Raw genomic sequence first — 18468 nt, 5'->3', positions numbered from 1 at the left:
ACAGCATTGTAAACAAGGTATTAAATTTGTTATAAAAAATGTGAATACAAAACATCTGAACTTTAAGTCAAACAGAGAACTGTTGAGCATGTGATTTTTAGAATAATGAGCTGCCGGCTAATTGAGATCCAACATTTCACCTTCCAGCTCATTATTTTAAAAATAAGGAGTTATTTCTCCATCAAACATTTAAAGTACAATAATATATTTGTCAATGGGATAATGTACAGCTGTTTTAATTTGCAGGTTAAAAAAGATACTTAGCATTTTTTTAGCTTGGCAATGTTGAACAAAGATACAGTCAATATTTAAAAGAAAAAAATATTCAGATCTTGCTGTCACTTTGTTCGTTACCACACAAATGAACTCACATTTTATAGATGAACATAAGGAAAAAAGTCAAATGATAAACTAGTAAAAATCCAAACTCTAAAAATAATTGTTGCTATACATGGTAGTCCCAGCGCAGGTAGGCTGGGGTTCTCCAGTGTTGTGGTCATCAAGCGAGAATATGGCAACTAGTTGAACACATTGGATCAGAATGCTGATAACTGGATAAGTAAAGCCCTTTTTAACTGGACCACATCAATAACACTTAGGAGCAAAACAATATCTCTCATCAATGCATGTTAACACACATTCATAGTCCCACAGTACTTTGTTTTGCATTGAATTCTCAAGATAAAAAAAATAATACAATAAGTTCTATTTAAATTCAAATCATTATCAATTGGTGTATTGATTACTTTTTGACACTAATGAATTAGAACATAAAGAAAACAAAATGAATTTTGCAAATTCATTTAAAGATTTCACATTTATTATGGATTTCATAGCAACAACAAAAAAATGTATTCAGAGGATTTCTCACAAAGACAATGAACAGGAAATCAATGCCTTAAGTTTATCTAAGCTAGCCATTTATTTTCATTATATGAATGTGGCCAGATTTCAGATGGAAAATATATTAATAAAACAAATGCTGAGATTATACGTAAAATGTTAGATTTACTTCTTAGAATAAATATCACATTCTATGTTATCTGATGTCATGGCATCAGATAGAATCAGATCATATATGACAATACATGTTATAAATGTATCATAAATCTTTCTTCTTTTTGTTCTCATTGGTTTGGAACATTTTCTCTTATTCAGCTTTGAGCCTCTTCATGTCAACCATTTCACTAAAGCCTGGACTGTGGGGGAGGGGCTTGTCCCTGTACACGGAGGGGGAAGAGCTGGTGGGGGCTATCTTGTACTGGTGTGCAGGGGAGGGTACCAGAGGTTTTGATGCATGGGCTGGGCTTGGGGTGTCAATACGGTTGTTGTTGTGGCTGACATTGTTGTTGTTGTTACTGGGGGAGGTTGTCATGGGCTTGGATGAGAAGGAAGGAGAAATGGGCTTGCCTGAGGTGTAGGGTGCCGAGGAGCTTGGGGAGCCTGCAGCTTCTCTCCTTGCGGCTTCTTTGGCTTTGTATTTCATCAGCCTAGTCTTGTGGCTGTCTTGCTGGCAGTGACCTTTAAACTCCAAGATGGTGGAGAACTTCTCATTGCAGGCCCTGCATTCATATTGTATCTGTTCCAACTTCATTATAGGTTCATATCCTTTGGGCAGTGCTGCTGCATTGCCCAAACAGACTGACCGCTGGTGGACAACACAAGACTCCCTGGCGGGGTACACCATCTGGCATTTCTTGCAGATGTAACCCACGTCCAGTGTGGCCTCGGCCGCCACAGTCAGGTCAGCAGACGTGACGACACTGTGAAGGTCAGCTAAAGCCTGGCAGTCCTGTGTGTACCTGGCCAGCACCGCCCCCGACTCAGCCAACTTCTCACTGACAGATTTGATGGCCGCAGCTGGGATCTGTAGAAGTGGTAGAGGGGTACCATAGGCCAGGGGGTCATAGGCCATCATGTGCTCGCCACCTAAGGAGATAAACACTTCATGTTTGCTTTCAATCATTCAAATAAGATTTAGTTTAAATATAACAGCTCATGTTAGCAAATAGAGCTTACAAGGCTACAGACTGTATTGTTGTGTCATTAGATTAAATGCAAGAAAGTGACAATATGTTTTTGTTAATATTTTAATTGTCTGTTAGTTTTATGTTTTAATATTTTCTCCTGTGTGGTTTGGTGTACTATAATTAATGAATACAACAGCCATGGTGCATTTAAGACTAGTGAGCTGTATAAAATGTACAGTGAAGTCAGGTGAGCTGGATGAAGTGTACAGTGAAGTCAGGCATATGAAATGTACTGACCTGGCAAGAGACCTGGTTGGACAATAGACAGCCCCATCCCAGGGAAGTAACCAGGAAGTCCAGCGTACATGTAGGTCAAATAGGAGGCGGGGTCAATGCCTGGCATGTACCCACCCAGGGCAGACATCATCTGGGCATTCATGGCCATCTCCATGGCAGCCTGCACCTGCTGTTGCTGCTCTTCTTTGGACATGGAAGCTGGGCAAGGAAGAAATAGGAACATAAGTCAACTTAACTTACACGATGACCCTTTTAATAGGCGTACATGTTGCTAGTATTTTACTTTACCAAAATCATGCTAGGTACACCTTGTTGCTGAGTGAGCTCAGTGACATAATAAAGTGATATATTCCAACTAGGAGGATCAAGTGCATGTGATGGTCCCTCCCCTACCCTCCCACATGAGTACAAAGTAAAAATAATAGTTCTCACCATCTCCTTTCTTTTCCTTCCTGGCAGATTCAGGTTTCTCCACAGATTTCATACTGCTCTCTCCTGCAGGAAACAAATAGGGGAAAATTTAAACTTTTCTTAATACTTTGTTTTTGTTTCTATTATAGCCTAAAGTCTTAATAGCTAAAGGTTGAATATATAAAAGCTAATGGGACAGGTTAGTGTATAGAGTTATGTAGGTGAGTGTGGAGCAACTCAAGATGACTGAGTAGCCAAGCCTGTTACAACATCCAGGGACCAAACCAACCTGGGCCAAGAGGGAAGCCCATGGCAGATGGGTTGATGCCCATGGCAGAAGGGTTGATGCCCATGGCAGATGGGTTGATGCCCATGGCATGGAGTTGAGCAAGGTGGCTGGAAGAGACAGAGTCGTCCCACATCTTTTGGGCGCGGTCAGCCTCACCTGGAGTCCGAGACAGACCGGCCAGACTGCTGCCAGACATGTCAAGGTCACGGTCACTCTCTGAGTGCAGGAAGTTTTTCACCCTGTCAATGTGCGTCTTGGTGAATATATGATCCTGGACCTACAAAATTTGAAACCAATTTCAAACATTTATAATTTGAAGTTAAATAAGAATTCTGCTTTGTATTTCAGTAAATAAAAAGTTTAAGCTTAAAGCATTAAAACTAGAACCAACAATGTAGAGGCTGAAACCCAACTCACAGTGACTTTATGCGTGTACTTGTAGTTGCAAAGTTTACAGTCCTCTGGTGACTTGGGGAAGTCCATGTCTCCACACAGGGGCTTGCCAGAGTTCAGCTTGGCCTTCTTCTCTTTGGCCCTGGCGTTCTGGAACCACACCTGGACCACACGCTTGGCCAGGCCAATCTCATGGCCCAGCAGCTCACACTCTGCCATCGTTGGGGTCTTGTAGTCTTGGAACAGGTGTTTCATGACCTTCACCTAGAGAGAAACATGACAGGTTTACAGACTTGAGCACAATCCCTGACATAGTTGTCTTTACAACGGGAATGTGCTGTCATCATTAGCATGACTTACATAACCTGTTTTGAGTCATAAATAACCACATATGTGGTGATGTATAGACAAAATATATTTCTTATTTAATTTAACACATTTAAAAACATATTGAAGAAATAGAGACAACTAAAAGTGCATGAAGGAATGCAGTTCATGCATAGTAGGCAAGAAAAATTTCAACCAAGCAAGAACTAAAAACTAAAAAACAAGGAATGAAACTAGAAACATTTATGAACAAAAAAATAAAACAAAGTAAAAGAACCTAAAGCAGCTTTTAATGCTAAGATAAACAAAGAAAAAGAAGTAGCTACTAAAGCTAAGAAATGAACCGTGGATGAATTAGAAGAAAAAAAACTCCTTTAAAACTAAGAGAAGAAACAAGCCAAGTAAAAGAAACATCCTCTACAACAGCAAGAGTGTGAAAGAGTTGTCACCGTGACTCACCAACTGATGTGAGCTTAGTTTCTAGTGCAACTGAAGGACAGAGAGAAGAGAAGAGGATGGATAAAATATACAACCTTTCCTACCTGAGTAGCTGACATCTGTGTCCTGTAACGCTTGCCTGAGGAGCCGGGTGTGTTACCACTGTGGTTCAGGCTGCCGTTGCTGGTGAGGGATGGGGAGGGTGGGCTGCCTCCCATTTCATTCATGTAGTCATTGTCCGCCATTTCAGACTGGGTCTCTGAGAAGGAATCATCCAGGCTGTTCAGGCGCCTCAGGTACTCCATCTCCATGGCTCTCTCATTGAAATCCTGACTGCTTGCGATGCTGAGTCTGGATGTGGACTCAGAGTGGCTGGTGGCTGAGGCGGATGGCCTGACAGGTTTGCTGAGGTCTAGAGGTGCGTCTTCACTGGGAGGGAGCACAGGTAGCTGGGGTGTACTCTTTGGTTTGTGGGCGTCCAGCGGCCGAGCTGTAGAGGGGAAGCTGGCTGAGGGAGGGTGGTTGCTGGACTTGGGGGTGTGAGGGGGATTGCTTGGTGTGGGGGTTTGGTGTGTGGGGATGTGGCCACTGTGGTCCTGGCGCCCAGCAGACATGTTGCTGGCTAGCTCACTCATGTACTTCTTGAAGAAGGGGTCCTCAAATGATGGGTGCCCCAGCAAGTCTGGCGTGGGGGACGAGAACGGCAGGTTGAGGGCCCCTGCTGATGACATGAATGCCATGTAGTTTGGCATGGTGGCGGCAGATCCAGGTGGGAGGAGCTTGCTTATATCTGAGCCGTGATTGGAGGAGCCAGACATAGATCCCAGACTGTGGCTGGATGGCGGTTCAATCATGGCATCAGGTATCAGGTCTATGTTGATGTCTCCTTTAGCCATCTCTTCAGGGTGTTTGGTGGCTAAATGTGACTCAAGGGCCGACTTGGCTCGGAACAGTGCTCGGCAGAATGGGCATCTTTTGTTTATAAGCTGTTGGTGAGCTCTATAGTGACCTTTACGCTCTCGTGCACGAGTATTTTGGAACCAAACCTGCACAACCCTCTTCTTCAAGTTTACAGTGCTAGCAATGTGCTCCAACTGCTTTCTACTTGGGTTGCAGTCAACCTGAAGAATCAAAACAGTTTTAAATGGTCCCACAGGAACAATGGTAAAATATACTTTTAAACTTATTATAAACACTAAATGAAATTATCAGAGTTTAAAGCTAGAAGTTTCAGATAAGTGAGTTTTAAGACAAATAAATAGTTTTAGAACTATATAACACTAGCAGATACTGAAGGAACTAACCTGATATTGCTGATAGAGATAGTCGAGTTGCTCTGGTAAAATTGTAGTGCGGAGTCTCTTGTCTCTTGGCTGCTCCCCACTCTCATCTTCTGAGTCCGTCTTCCTCTTGGAGGATGGTGAGGGTGACGTGGATGAAGATGTGGGGGTGGTTGCCATGGAGGAAGATGGCTGGGAGGCTGAGATTGGGACAGAGACTGCGGATGGTAGAAGTGAGTTTGGCGTGCTCATGCCTGCCATGGACGTCAGGGCCTTGTCGTCCTGGTGTGCCAAGTTCTGGAGCATGCCGAAAGCTGAGCTGGATGAGAAAGGTGTGAACATGGCTGGTGCAATGCTGTGTGCTTTCTGGTGGTCCTGCCATGCATCAAACCTGGAGAAGGTCACTGTGCACTTGTCACATTTGAAAGTGGGCAGCACAGGAGTGGTTGATGAGGCCAGGGACTGGGATGATGATGTTGAGGACTGAGAGGTGCTGGGTAGCTTGACTGTGGCGGTGCTGGAGGCAGTCATTGGCTCCTGGGGCTGCGACCTGGGGAAGTAGTCCCTCTCTCTGATGGCTGATGATGGTGTGCTCTGGCGATCTGAGAAATTGGAATCATCGTTGGAGTAGCTGAAGTTGCTGTCATCTTCTATCATAGCATGCATTGGTTTGTTGTTGTTGGACTCCCCAACACAAGAGTTCTTCTGGTGTTTGATAAGTTCGTAATAACGTTGGAAGACTGAGTTGCATTTTTTGCATTGATAATTTAAACCCGGGGTGCGCTGGAAAGGACTTGTGACTTCTTTAGGGTTTTCTGCAGGTGGCTGATTTTCATAGATTTTTCTGGCTTTTTGTCGAGCATTCTGAAACCAAACAACGATAACGCGAGCGCTCAGGCCAAGAATTTTAGACAGGTGCTCAAGTTCATCGTCTTTAGGATATGCATTTCTTTCAAAGTAATCTTGCAGTGTTTTAATCTGGTAGTCTGTGAACCTGGTCCTGTTGGCTCGTTTTCCCATGCTCTGGAATGTTGCTGCTTCCAGTCTGGCTATGTTAGCAGCATAAGACTCCAAGGAAAATGCCAGTGAGTTGGCAGCATTGATAGAGTTTGCTGTGAGGATAGGGGTGGGTGTGGCCGGGGCAGAAGCTGTGGGTGTAGATGGAATGGAAGACATATTGGATGGTGATGAGGTATTGGAATGGCTTTCTTGCTCCTTTCTGCTCTCATCACAAAGTTCATTCTTTGGAGCCAGATCAATTTTTAGTGGTGGATTATCAAGTACTTCCTCCTCATGCTCATCTTCTTTCTCAGCCCCCGTCTCCACCTTGACCACAGTGGTTTCTTTCTTGACATCCTGAACAGCTGAGGCAGCAGGTTCTTCTTCCTCCTCTGGTTCAAGCTTGACCTCGGGTATCTTGCCTGTCCTGTCATACTCGTCCAGGTCAATGGAGGTAGATGGCGGGTTGTTGAAGTTGTATGGGGAGTCCTTGTTTCTCTGTCTCTCCTTGAACAAAGTGTTCCTGAACCAGTGCTTGATCACCTTCTGGGGGAGGCCGGTCTGGTCAGACATCTTGTTGATCTGCTCCTCACTGGGGGAGTTGTTGATGTCAAAGTACTGCCTCAACACTTTCAGCTGGTCGTCACTGATTCTGGTCCTGACGCGCTTCTGGTTCTGGGCCTGCTGCGCAGCTGCGGCAGCTGCCTGGAGTTGCTGTTGTGTGGTGACGTTGGAGGCCGAGTCCACCATAGACTGCGTCGACATCTGAGGTAGGTAGGTCTGAGAGAGGTCAAGGGTCGGCATCATCAAGGATGGAATTAGAGAATTCTGCAACCCCAAGCCAACCAGATTCAAAGGCAGGTGCATAGGTAGCATGTTTAGGCTCATGAGAGGTAAAAGTTGGGACATGTCAAAGTTGGCTGGCAGTTGGGGCTGGGAGGGAGGAGGGGGTGGGGGCATCTCTATCATCTTCTCTGAGATATTAGTGGGGGTGGGTGAGCTGGAGGGTAGGGACCCATAAGAATCATGCTCTGATACTTTGGGTAAGTTCTTCTCCCAGTCCTCTTTAAATTTCTTGCCAAAGTTCTCAATGAAATCAGGGGAAACAAAATGGTTGTGGATTTCTTCCTCGTGATTCTTCAGAACCCAAACATTAGAAAAGTCTTTGTGACAGGTGCCACACCTGCACTTCCCCAGCTCAGGTAGGTCCAGGTTTTCCTTGTTCTCATCTCTCTTCTCCTCTGTTTCTGACTCGAAACATTTCTCCAGATTTCCCACACTTTCCTCAACTTCAACTTTCTCATCAACTTCCATTTTTTCAGTTTCTTCATCTTTTTCTTTGGTCACTTCTTTTTCATCAGATGTTGGAGTTTCATCTTTCTCTGGTGCCTTGGTGTTTCCTGCACAGTGCTCTTCATTGTAATGCATGACACATTCAAAGCCAAAGTTCTCCAGCAAACTACGGTGTAGCTGGGGTTTAAATCTACCCATAAACCCACGAGGCCTGGCTATAATGGGTGCGTGAGGAAAATTTGGCGGCAGCTCCTCATCTTTCTTGGGATTCTTTGGATCAAATGAAAATTTATCAGCAAAATTCAACTTAGATTTACCATCAGCATTGGCTGGTTCGATTTTACCATCCTGCTTGATAATCATGTTGACAATTTTCTCTGGCTCATGGGATTGACTTGCTCTCATGAGCTTTTCTTTGGTAGAGTTAGATAGTTTAGAGTTCTCCCCCCTGGAGTTCTCACCATGGTTGAGCTTGAACTGAGATGCCAAGGATGGATAGTAGGCTTCCAGCTGGGCATTGGACATGGCAACTAGAGCATTCTGTGCAGCTGTATTGAGCATGTGGCTGGTTGTTGGACTTAGTCCCTGGAGAATTGACAGCTGGGCCATGGTGTTCAGCCCTTGCATGCCTTGGAGGTTGTTGAAATAGCTGGCGTTGGATGCCGCCTGCGCTGTTGCCTGTTGATGAATCAGGTCTGCAATGATTTGAGCCTGTTGTTTACCCGCTGAGCGAGGGTCAGGGTGTTCTATCAGAGCTTGATGAACGTCTACCTGCCCTGAGTGGATCAGCTCTCCCAACTTGCTGGCTTTGGTCTTGTGGCCGACGGAGCGCAGGTGAATTTCAATACTTGGTTGGTTGTTGTAGCTGACCTTGCATATATTGCATTTGTACGGCTTGCTGTTGCTGCTCTCCATACCGGTCTCATAGCCTCCGTTTGATTGGGCCATCCCAGATGGGGAGTTCACATTGGGGGATGGTGACAAGGGAGGAGGGGTGGAAAGGGACCCTGATGTGTTGAACAGATTCTCCCCGTTAAGTTGGTTGTGCTGCTTCATCCGATGCAGGTGGGACACGGAGTTGTAGTGGACCATCAGGATATTCTTCTGGGTAAAAGACTCTTTACACAGCTCGCACCTGTAGGGCCTTGAAGGGTCGTCAAACTTCTCAGACATCTCCAACTGCCTGTGTTGGGATGTCTTGTTGTGAGAGAGCAGGTAGCGCTGGTTGGTAAAAGCCACCCGGCACTTGGTGCACTTAAACTTGCGGTTCACATCTCTGTAATGCTCCTCAGCCATGGACTGGCTGTTCATGTAGTCTTCAAAAAAATGCTTTTCTCTGTAATGATCCGTCATTCCATCCCCTTCATCCATCTCATCATCATTTCTTTCTATATTTTCTTTCATGTCTAGACCATTGGTCAACTTGCCCTGACCTGATTCTTCCTCATTACAAAAATAGCTTGGCTTGCTTTGACTGTTACCATTAACCATTAACATTTTAGACGTGAATTGTTCAAAAGCTGGACTGCTGAACAGCAGTGCAGCATTTGCTTCTATACCTTCCATCTGAATGGTCATATCAGCTAGGCTCATGTCCCCATGGGTGACTTCTAAATGCTGTCTCATTTTAGCAATGGAGCTTAGTTTCCGAGAGCATATCCTGCAGTGAGTAACAGACTGCAGCAGATGGATTAGTGTGTGCCTCTGCATGACCTCTAAAGACTTGAAACAGTAGCTGCATTGGCCACACTTGAACTTGTAGGCCTCGAGTTCCTGAGCAGATAAGGTACCAGCCAGAGATTTCTTGGCGTGGATCTCCCTGAAGTGAACCTGTAGCGCCACGGCTGTCTTGAAATACTGATTGCACCCTTTCTTCCAGCACAAATAACCTGGGCCCTTGGGAGTCTGCTTCAGCTCCAAGTGGCCCAGTTCGTTCTGGTGGCAGTAGAGTTTGTCAATGTTGCTAAAAGTCTGATTGCATGTTTGGCAACGGAACAAATCTTCAAATTCTTTATCCAGTTTCTCTTGAGCAGCAAGGTCTAAACCTAGTCGATGAGAAAAAAAGTGAGTTCAGAACAAAAGGAACATTAACTAAAGTTTGACAAAAAATACATGCTTAAAAAAAAACTATCAGTTCTTGAAACATTACAATAGTCAGATTGATTAATAATACCAAAATCCAATGTACCAATAGTTAATTAATCTTGTTACCAAGACGATGTTAATGTAATTTTTTACTCAATTAGATGTTAGGTAAAGGCATGATACAAAAATATGCCATAATTATTACCCAATTTATTAGCACACATGTAAACATACACAACTACACATTATCATGTGCTAAATATTTCACCAGGTGTGTCAGAAAGAGGCTGACATAATTAAGCCATAATTTATATTTTACAATAATTGCAACACAGCCTAAGGAAATGAGCTATCGAGCAGTTAAGTTAATGCTGTGGATATTAAATTGGCTAGGTAACATATGGGGACTAATTAGCCACAACCGCAGCATCTAAACAGAAGCTGTGCTGGTGTAAAACAATTCAGTGAATCAGAGCAGAAACTACACACATGATTATAGGTGTGTACAGCTTTCCATTGTTTTATTTAAAAACAGTACTGCTCCATTAGTCAAGCAATCATTATCATCAAAGATTTCAACTCGAAACCTAACCACAATGCTTAGGTAATACTATTGAATACACCAATGGTAATGATGATATTGATGGTGGAAAACTAATAAAATAAGAATAAAACTGCGCAGTTTCTTAAAATTAATCAATAAGATTAATTGTGCAGTTTATTAGCAAAACAAAGATTTCAAATAGGATAATTCAATAAGATTAATTTTGCTGTTTGTTAACAAAATGTTTATTTCAGCTAGGCAAACAGTCAGTAATAACAGTAAGAAAATATGTTACTTGACAAAACAAATAGGTATTTCTTCCTCTTCGTTGGTTATGAGATAGGTATGCAGGGCATAAACATTTACAAGTACCTTATTAATTAAAAAATAATATAAATTAGTCTACACTAAAATGGGGTAGAGCTAGAATTCTGCAATTATTTTTGTGTTGATTTGGAAGGAGATGGGGGTGAGGGGTGGTCCATTCTACTATGATCTAACTTTCCTTGTTATGTTTTTAACTTTTTAAGGGTGCATGATTTTTTGAATTTTCTTAACTAACACGGTTTTGACTTTGATAAAGTAATTGAGTAACATAAAATAAAATGTCAAAGGGGATGATGAATAACTGAAACAATGCCAACAAAAAAAAATAGTAGGTATAGATCTAGAATCTAGATAGTATGACAATGAAGACTATGAACATGATCATGGAATCATATGACTTATTCTAGAAAATTCAAGGAGTCTGGTAAAAGTCTTCTTCTTACTGATTAGCCTACTTACTAAAAATTTGAAGTAAAAAATAGATCTAGACTAGATCTAGAATCTCAATTTTTAAAAAATAATACAGTTACTAGAGATCTAGAGTCTAGATCTAAATCTACTAAGTTAAGTTACAATTATACTTTATTATACAGTAGAAGAATCTAGTGTATTAAATTAATAATTTATTTATTAAAGAACCAGATTTGGTAAGGAAATAGAAATCTAGATTCTAGAATCTAGACCAGATTGAAATTCTAGCTTTAAATTAATTGCTGGATTTCAAGATCTAACTCTAAATTAAATTTTCTAGACTAGCCTAGTGTGTACTGCTAGATTCTAGTTAGATTCTTCTAAATCTAGATCTCTCTAGATCTATAGATCTAGATCTAGATTAATTAGGCAGGATCAACAACCTTTCAGCAACTACTTCCCAACTAACTTTAACCAAAGTTGCCAGATATATGACGTGTGCAAGGACAAAGTTGTAAGCAATAGGCTTGCCTAAAAGGTCTTTTTAAAAGAAAATTATTTTTCCTGTTGAGTCTGCCTAGATCTAGAGAAAATATCCCTTTAACAAAATCTATGGAAAATTAAAATTCACTAACAGCTAAAAATAAAGTAGGCCTACATGCCTGTAGTGGGTGAATTGAACATTTCTTGATACTAGAACAACGCACTGCAATTATAAAATTAATCAAACACTGCATCCTCAGTTCTCAAACTAAGCCTAGCCTACACATTACAAGAAAATTATAATTTGCAAACACGTTTTTAAAAGCGATTGTCGGGAGGGGCCGTGTAATTTTAAAATATTGATTCAAGAAAAGACAAAAAAAAAAGATAGCTTAAAGAAATCTGGTATTTTGCTTTAGATAATCAATATTTCCGAATAAGAAAATAATATTAATAGTTGAAACATTAAACGGCAAAGGACAATCAGAAAGAAACAGATTAAAAAAAAAAAAGATTACAGAAATGGATTCTTGCCTGTTCTTAAGGGCAGCGTATAAGCTAAAGCGTAGTGTATAATGAAAAATCCATCGATTCAATGACAACACACAGAGAATTGAAGAGTTTGTCTAGGTAATGATAAATAATGATAAAACAAGCGGGGAGTGAACTTAGCAGGGAGGGGGAAATTGGTTAGATGAAGGGGGGGGGGGGGGGGGTAATTACATTAGTTAAGACATGGTCATGTTATAAAAATAAAAGTACCATCATGTGACCACAGAATGGGGAAGCCGTGGGGCAATAATTTCATTTACAATTATCATGGCGTTGAGGAGAAGACTATCGACCACGTGACGTTAATAAAACGAAATAGGAGCGGGGTGGGCTCAACTATCGCTCACTACTTCCCGCGTTTTCAGCTTGACCTGGCGATGAACCGGTAATTAATTTAAAAACATAACGAGTTCAAGCTAAGACAACTCGTAAATCAAGTTCTAACTTTCAGTAATTCTGTAACAAATTTTTACCTAAACGAAATAGTTATTTTTAGCATTTTGGCCACTCAGGCCACGATAAAAAGTATTAATCGCATTTTTCTTCTGCCATTTTTTAATGTAAACCAACACGCCCCTGGCTAACCTCGGGATATATTAACATTTCTTGCCTGGGATCTCGTACACTCTCTCCCTAGTCAACGTATAAAACACATTCAAAATCTATTTCACTGCCATTCATTTATCTTACTCGCGCAGTCGCTTAAGAGCTTAAGGCTTCTGAAACGGGAAAACCCAGATGGCAAATTAAACAAATGTGCTTTTATTTAGATAACTAATTTCATTAAAAAAAGATGGCTTCTATGGTCCTAATCACGCTGAGGAATGCAAACACACACATAAGTGATCCGCGCGAGAAGTAATCGAATAATCTCGAATCTAAATTAGTTTTAGATGTGAATAAATACAAAAATAGAAGCGAATTAAAAGCGTAAATAATACGTAAGGTGGACATGTCTATTTGAAACGGACATTATTTAAACGATAGGTTCTTCGCTTTGCCGGCCTGGAGAGCAGACACGTATAGATCTAACATTGTGTAATCCAAGGAAAAGAATTCTTGCCCAAACAGTGGACGGAGCGGTTTGTTCTTAATAATAAAGCAACAGCGCCAAATAAAATATTTCTAGAAGTCGGAGCCCAGGCCGTATAGCACCAGGAAACCGTAAAATAAAGCCCCGGCTAATAAAGGAGAAATAAACGGGTATTTATTCGCTGTGTATTGTTAAAATTTTTGGCTGAGCTATCAAAATATTACATTGTTTAGTTTTTGGTCTTGTGAGTGAAAATACACATATAGGGCTTAGTTGAAGGGGAAAGAGGATGATATATAAAATGTCGATGTATACTAAAATATGTCTAAAATGTTAAATATGACCCGAACTGAAAAAGACGTCTGTATAAAAATAAATGCCAAATAGACGAACAGAAAGATCTAAATTTGTCGATTTACCATTTTTACCGTGTTTTAATTATGTTTACGTATGTTGCAAAAAATAAGGTTTCATATTAAAAATCTGTCTGAAGGGCTAATATAAAGTACAACCTAGGCAAACAATTAGATTATATAAGTCAATTTTATTTTTCCTTTGTTTGTAAAATTTCATTCAACACGACAGCGGGTTTGAAAAGACCAGAACATGTACCAATTAACACAATTGACTTTTAAAAATTTGGCCACTGGAAGCCAACCAGGCAAGTGCAGATGTGTTTAAAAAAAAACAATGGCCAGGATGATAAACACATTACCACAGCTCGCTAGTTACTTAAAGCGTTGGACAAATGCCATTCCGCCCACGGCTTATCTGTTAATTAATCCAGCAATTATTTAACAGTTATTCACATTGCGTTTTACCATTAAAATAAAATTAACAACAAGCTAGCAGCAACACATTGTAACATAATCGCCACAACAGATTTACTGTAATTACGCTGTTTTTTTATGCTTGATGTAAATATAAAATTATGTTAAATAGGCCCATGTGTAGTAGGTTAATATATGAATATTTTTGTTTGTTTTGAAAAATGTTACATTACGATGCTAGACCAAATCTTGAGAAGCAGGCAAACTCTACTCGTCCCACAAAATGCTAGTAAAAAAATAATTAAAAAAATAATAAACTGTTTAAATAAAATGTTACTTATAAATTTTAATGCATCAGAAAATTTAGCAACCCGGAGAAAATGTAATAGAAGGTGGTGTTTGCTATTTCCTTTTGTTTAATTTAGAGCACACTTCTAACTCCCTCTAAACTAAAATTAAAAAAAAAATGCAACGTTATACATCTTAAATTAATTTAAAATGTAGTCAAAATAGTATACGGTTGTCAACTCGATACAGAGTCAGTCATCGTGGTATACTGTAATTTGAACCAACTCAAAATCAATACATTCATTAAAGAAGTTTAAAACAATTTAGTTTTCTTGAATTTCTTAGCAGATTAATTAATTTCAAAAGAATTCTGCAATTAGCAACTGAACACCAACGTCTAACGTGTAATTATTGTTTTAATAATTAAAGCAGTTAATCGTTAGCACAATTAAGATTAACCTCACAAAATGTAAAACAACTTTGTAAAGGTTGAAAAAAAAACATGGTTGTTCCAATAACTATATATATATATATATATATATATATATATATATATATATATATATATATATATATATATATATATATATATATATATATATATATATATACATTGGTCTTATGGAGTGGAAAGTATTGTATTCATGATGAATTAGGTTTAAAGCACAGATCACGTGATAACCGTCGCTAGCCGATCAGCATGTGGTACAAAACAGATCCCCCGTGTGGGTGTGTGTACACGAGTCTAGGTGTGGGGGTCAGAATTAAATCAGATATGTGTGGGGCTTAAACCACGCCTCACGGGGCAATTTTAAACTACGACCCTAAACTGGCGTTGATAACTCTCGTTAACACACGTCACTGTTCAACTACCCTGTTGACACCCATTGTGTGGACACAACACACTACAGAGCTGACCAGTTAACACGGAAACTCAACACATCACACTACACAGCTGACCAGTTAACAGATGAACTCAACAAATCACACAATTGATCAATGTGAGTATTAAGCACACCACAACTAAACTATCGATAGAAAAGAGTTAAAACAAACAGCTGTATAAGTAAAAATAAAACTGTTTTTTCTGCCGTAGACCTGCACGTTGTGCACTGAAGCATCGGGTTAAACTTAATTGGTTGAACCGCTAATTCACAACCCATAGAAAGTGCAACACAAGAGGGTATAGTGCCGACCATTACATAACAATTAGTTGGAAGGGACAGATAGCACAAACGTAAGAGCAATTGGCTTATCGGGCTTAACATTAGCATAATGGATGAAGGCCAATTTCACAATATCCAGTGGTTACGTATTAGAAAGTTCAATAACAAAAGAAACAAAGAAACAGGTTCTCTAAGGATATATATATATATATATATATATATATATATATATATATATATATATATATATATATATATATATATATATATATATATATATATATAATGTGAATATGGCTTATGATCTTTGAAAAAAGAATGTAATTTTCTGTATCGAATTTAATCTACACCGCGCGCCATGCTGATGGCCAAACGCCTCCTGTAGTTGTTAATGACAAAATCTCTTTGTTTCAACGACAGCCTTTTATTTTTAACAAACTTAACGTTATAAAAAACCGATATCATGAAAAATACGGATTATCATTAAATATGAAATAAAACGCGTCGGATTGATTTTTGTTTGTTGTTGATGGTGTCTATGCAGTGTAATTTTCTAAAATGTTAAATTATAATCGGTTCACAGTTGTTTTTCCCCCCTCCTTTCTCTCCTCTTCATAAGAACAATTTGTTTAAAATGTAATTGCTTTTACTGACACTAAATACGCAGATAATTAAAATGACACATTCGTCATAAATCAAATTAAAAAAAAAAAGATTTAATTTAATTTTATTCAGCAGCGAACACCTTGGGTTAAATAGAGGAAATGTAAGGATCCTGTTCTTGCAATGCTGAAACTTTAAGAACATTATCAACGGTGTTGAGTTGCTGTCTATGTAGACTCCCCCCTCCCTCCCGTTTATTGGATGGTTTTTTTTTTGTTGTATGGATCAAATCTTACTTAACGCCGAAGATTCTCCCTTGGTTTTCATAACACAAGAACCGCCCCTTGTTCTCACATAGCCGGCTATCTAGTGTTGGCCGGCTATCTAGTGTTGGCCGGCTATCTGGTGTATTCATCAATACATCTTTGGTTTGGGTTACACGTCTAATGTATTTTACACCTCTAGAGGGAGATTTCAAATTCTCGCATTAAATATTTGAACATTTTTTATTAACATGAAAAAAAAAAAAAAAAAGAACGAGGATGTGCTTTTTTTAATTTGAGAAAGGGAATTAGCCAATGAAGCATTTCTTCATTTTTAAAAACGTTATAAAATATTTTTTTTCATATTCTGAGTTAACATAATATGTACAAATTAATAAATTCAAGTAGATCTAGTTTTCTGTGTCGCCTAACTAAGCACAACATAGGGTTTATATGTTCACAAATATTTTTTTCTGCATTTAGGTTTTATTGTTAATTTGTAATATGAATCTGATAATTAAGTTTTTGTCCGTTTACATTTGTTGAGGCCGGTTACTACCCGCCCATCAGATTTTGTTTGTTTCTATTTTAAATTTACAAACAATGTTTTAAGGTCTACAGACAAGTAACATCTCGTCTCTATACACAACGATACACAAGTGTAGCATTGGGCGTATCCTCTGTTGTTAGGGTGAAGGCATACACAGAGTTTCTTCCAGCCCCCCCCCCCCCCCCCCCCGATGAAAGTCTACCGCCCCCCCCCCCCCCCGAATAAGATGGATTTTATATAGTAAACATACACTTTTACTAGTGTCCGCCCCCCCCCCCCCCCCGGAAAATTTCAAGTGCCCCCCGGAGAAAAACGTCTGGAAGCAACACTGTACACAAATAAAGAGGAGCATCAATCCTTTACAACAGTTATAGTAAAAACGTACTACATTTTATTCAGTAACACCAAGCTCAATGGCGGTAATTTACCCATGGAGATCTACTATATGCTGATGCCAATCACAACATTTCCAGAACATTTCGGTGTGTCATTTAAAAACGCTAGGAATTAATGAATTCATAAAATTTACTATTGTTTCTAGCTCACGGATTTGGTGTACAATTACAAATTTTAAAATATAAAGTAAATTTAATGATATTAATACCAGGCGATGTTTTAATTACGTTAATTAAGAAACTCAAAGTAAGGAATTTCCTGGACACTAAAAACAGTTGAGAAAAAGTCCGAAGTAGACCTACACGGATTTAGACCCGTCTAGCCAGGTTTTAATTAATTGTCGGCCATAATTTAGAGTTGTCGAATTACCGTCTTGGAAATACATAATTCATTTCGCTCGTGTCAAAAATAAATTAATTCAATCAACTTAAATTACGTTCTTACCCCGTGTTAGAAGGTTTATCCTTTTGTTGAAATTAATTTTATTTTAGATTCCAATATAAATTTCACTGCTGATTGCTTTCTATGCTTTATAAAAAAACCATTTAAATAAAAAAGAAAAGCTAGATTCTAGGTTCATTAAGTATGCAATCAAGATTTCAATGGCCAGCAAATTAAGTTAATTAGCATGTCACCGCCTCGGGTTCGAGGTGACTTACTTTAAATGCCTGCCGCTTTAAGCTTCATTAGCTTTCTTTCTTAAGGCCTTTCTTAATTTTATCCTCCTCAAATCAAAACAATATGGCCGATTGTGTAGAGGGGGAGAGGAGGGGGAGAAAGTAGAACTAGGACGTAAAATGTTTATGGCTGTTGTTGATAAATGAGCGAGCTTGATAGTTTTAGTGACAGATCTTTTACTTACTTTACTTAGCGATAATACATCGGCAACGGTATTTTTTAAAAATCTCCAAGAAAGCTGACACCCCCTAAGTCGGCTGGAAGAATGGTTGATTCCACTGAGGCCACTACTGAAACAAAGGCCATCGGAATGGTTGACTCCGTAGAGGCCACCACTGAAACAAAGGCCACCAGCAGTTCGCCACTGCGGGGAATTGTGGCGCAAATGTCGACACCAGTACAGCCGACCAACAGGTATTCTTATATTTAATCGATGTCCAACAGATTTTAAAACACCGCTGTTTAATGAATGTGATTGTAATTAGTCGAGTAATTCAATGACCGTCAAAACGATTACACCGGTTGGGTATGTGGTAGAAGGGGTGGAGGGAGTACAGCATTTAAAAAACAAACAAATCAGGTCATGAGTGATAAACTATTATTGGACATACTTTTGCGCAAC

At 39.6% G+C, this 18468-nt stretch overlaps 1 protein-coding gene across 1 annotated transcript in view; it reads right to left on the bottom strand.

Annotated features, from left to right (window-relative positions):
* Positions 1 to 639: 639 nt before the first annotated feature.
* Positions 640 to 18468, bottom strand: part of LOC131935439 (zinc finger homeobox protein 4) — a 61881-nt gene continuing 44052 nt past the window's right edge. Inside the window, exons 4-10 of the mRNA XM_059291838.1 lie at positions 5430 to 9742; positions 4230 to 5246; positions 3385 to 3624; positions 2968 to 3244; positions 2700 to 2762; positions 2268 to 2465; positions 640 to 1929 (exon numbers count right to left, since the gene is read on the bottom strand). Coding sequence (XP_059147821.1) covers positions 1151 to 1929; positions 2268 to 2465; positions 2700 to 2762; positions 2968 to 3244; positions 3385 to 3624; positions 4230 to 5246; positions 5430 to 9742 — 6887 coding nt within the window. The 3' untranslated portion in view covers positions 640 to 1150. The remainder of the gene's footprint in view (positions 1930 to 2267; positions 2466 to 2699; positions 2763 to 2967; positions 3245 to 3384; positions 3625 to 4229; positions 5247 to 5429; positions 9743 to 18468) is intronic.

The sequence above is a fragment of the Physella acuta genome, unplaced genomic scaffold (assembly GCF_028476545.2).
Source record: "Physella acuta isolate Inbredline_101_S28 unplaced genomic scaffold, ASM2847654v3 ptg000144l, whole genome shotgun sequence".
Classification (NCBI taxonomy): domain Eukaryota; kingdom Metazoa; phylum Mollusca; class Gastropoda; family Physidae; genus Physella; species Physella acuta.
Note: the sequence above shows the minus strand (reverse complement) of the source record. Positions and strands in the feature narration are given on the sequence as shown.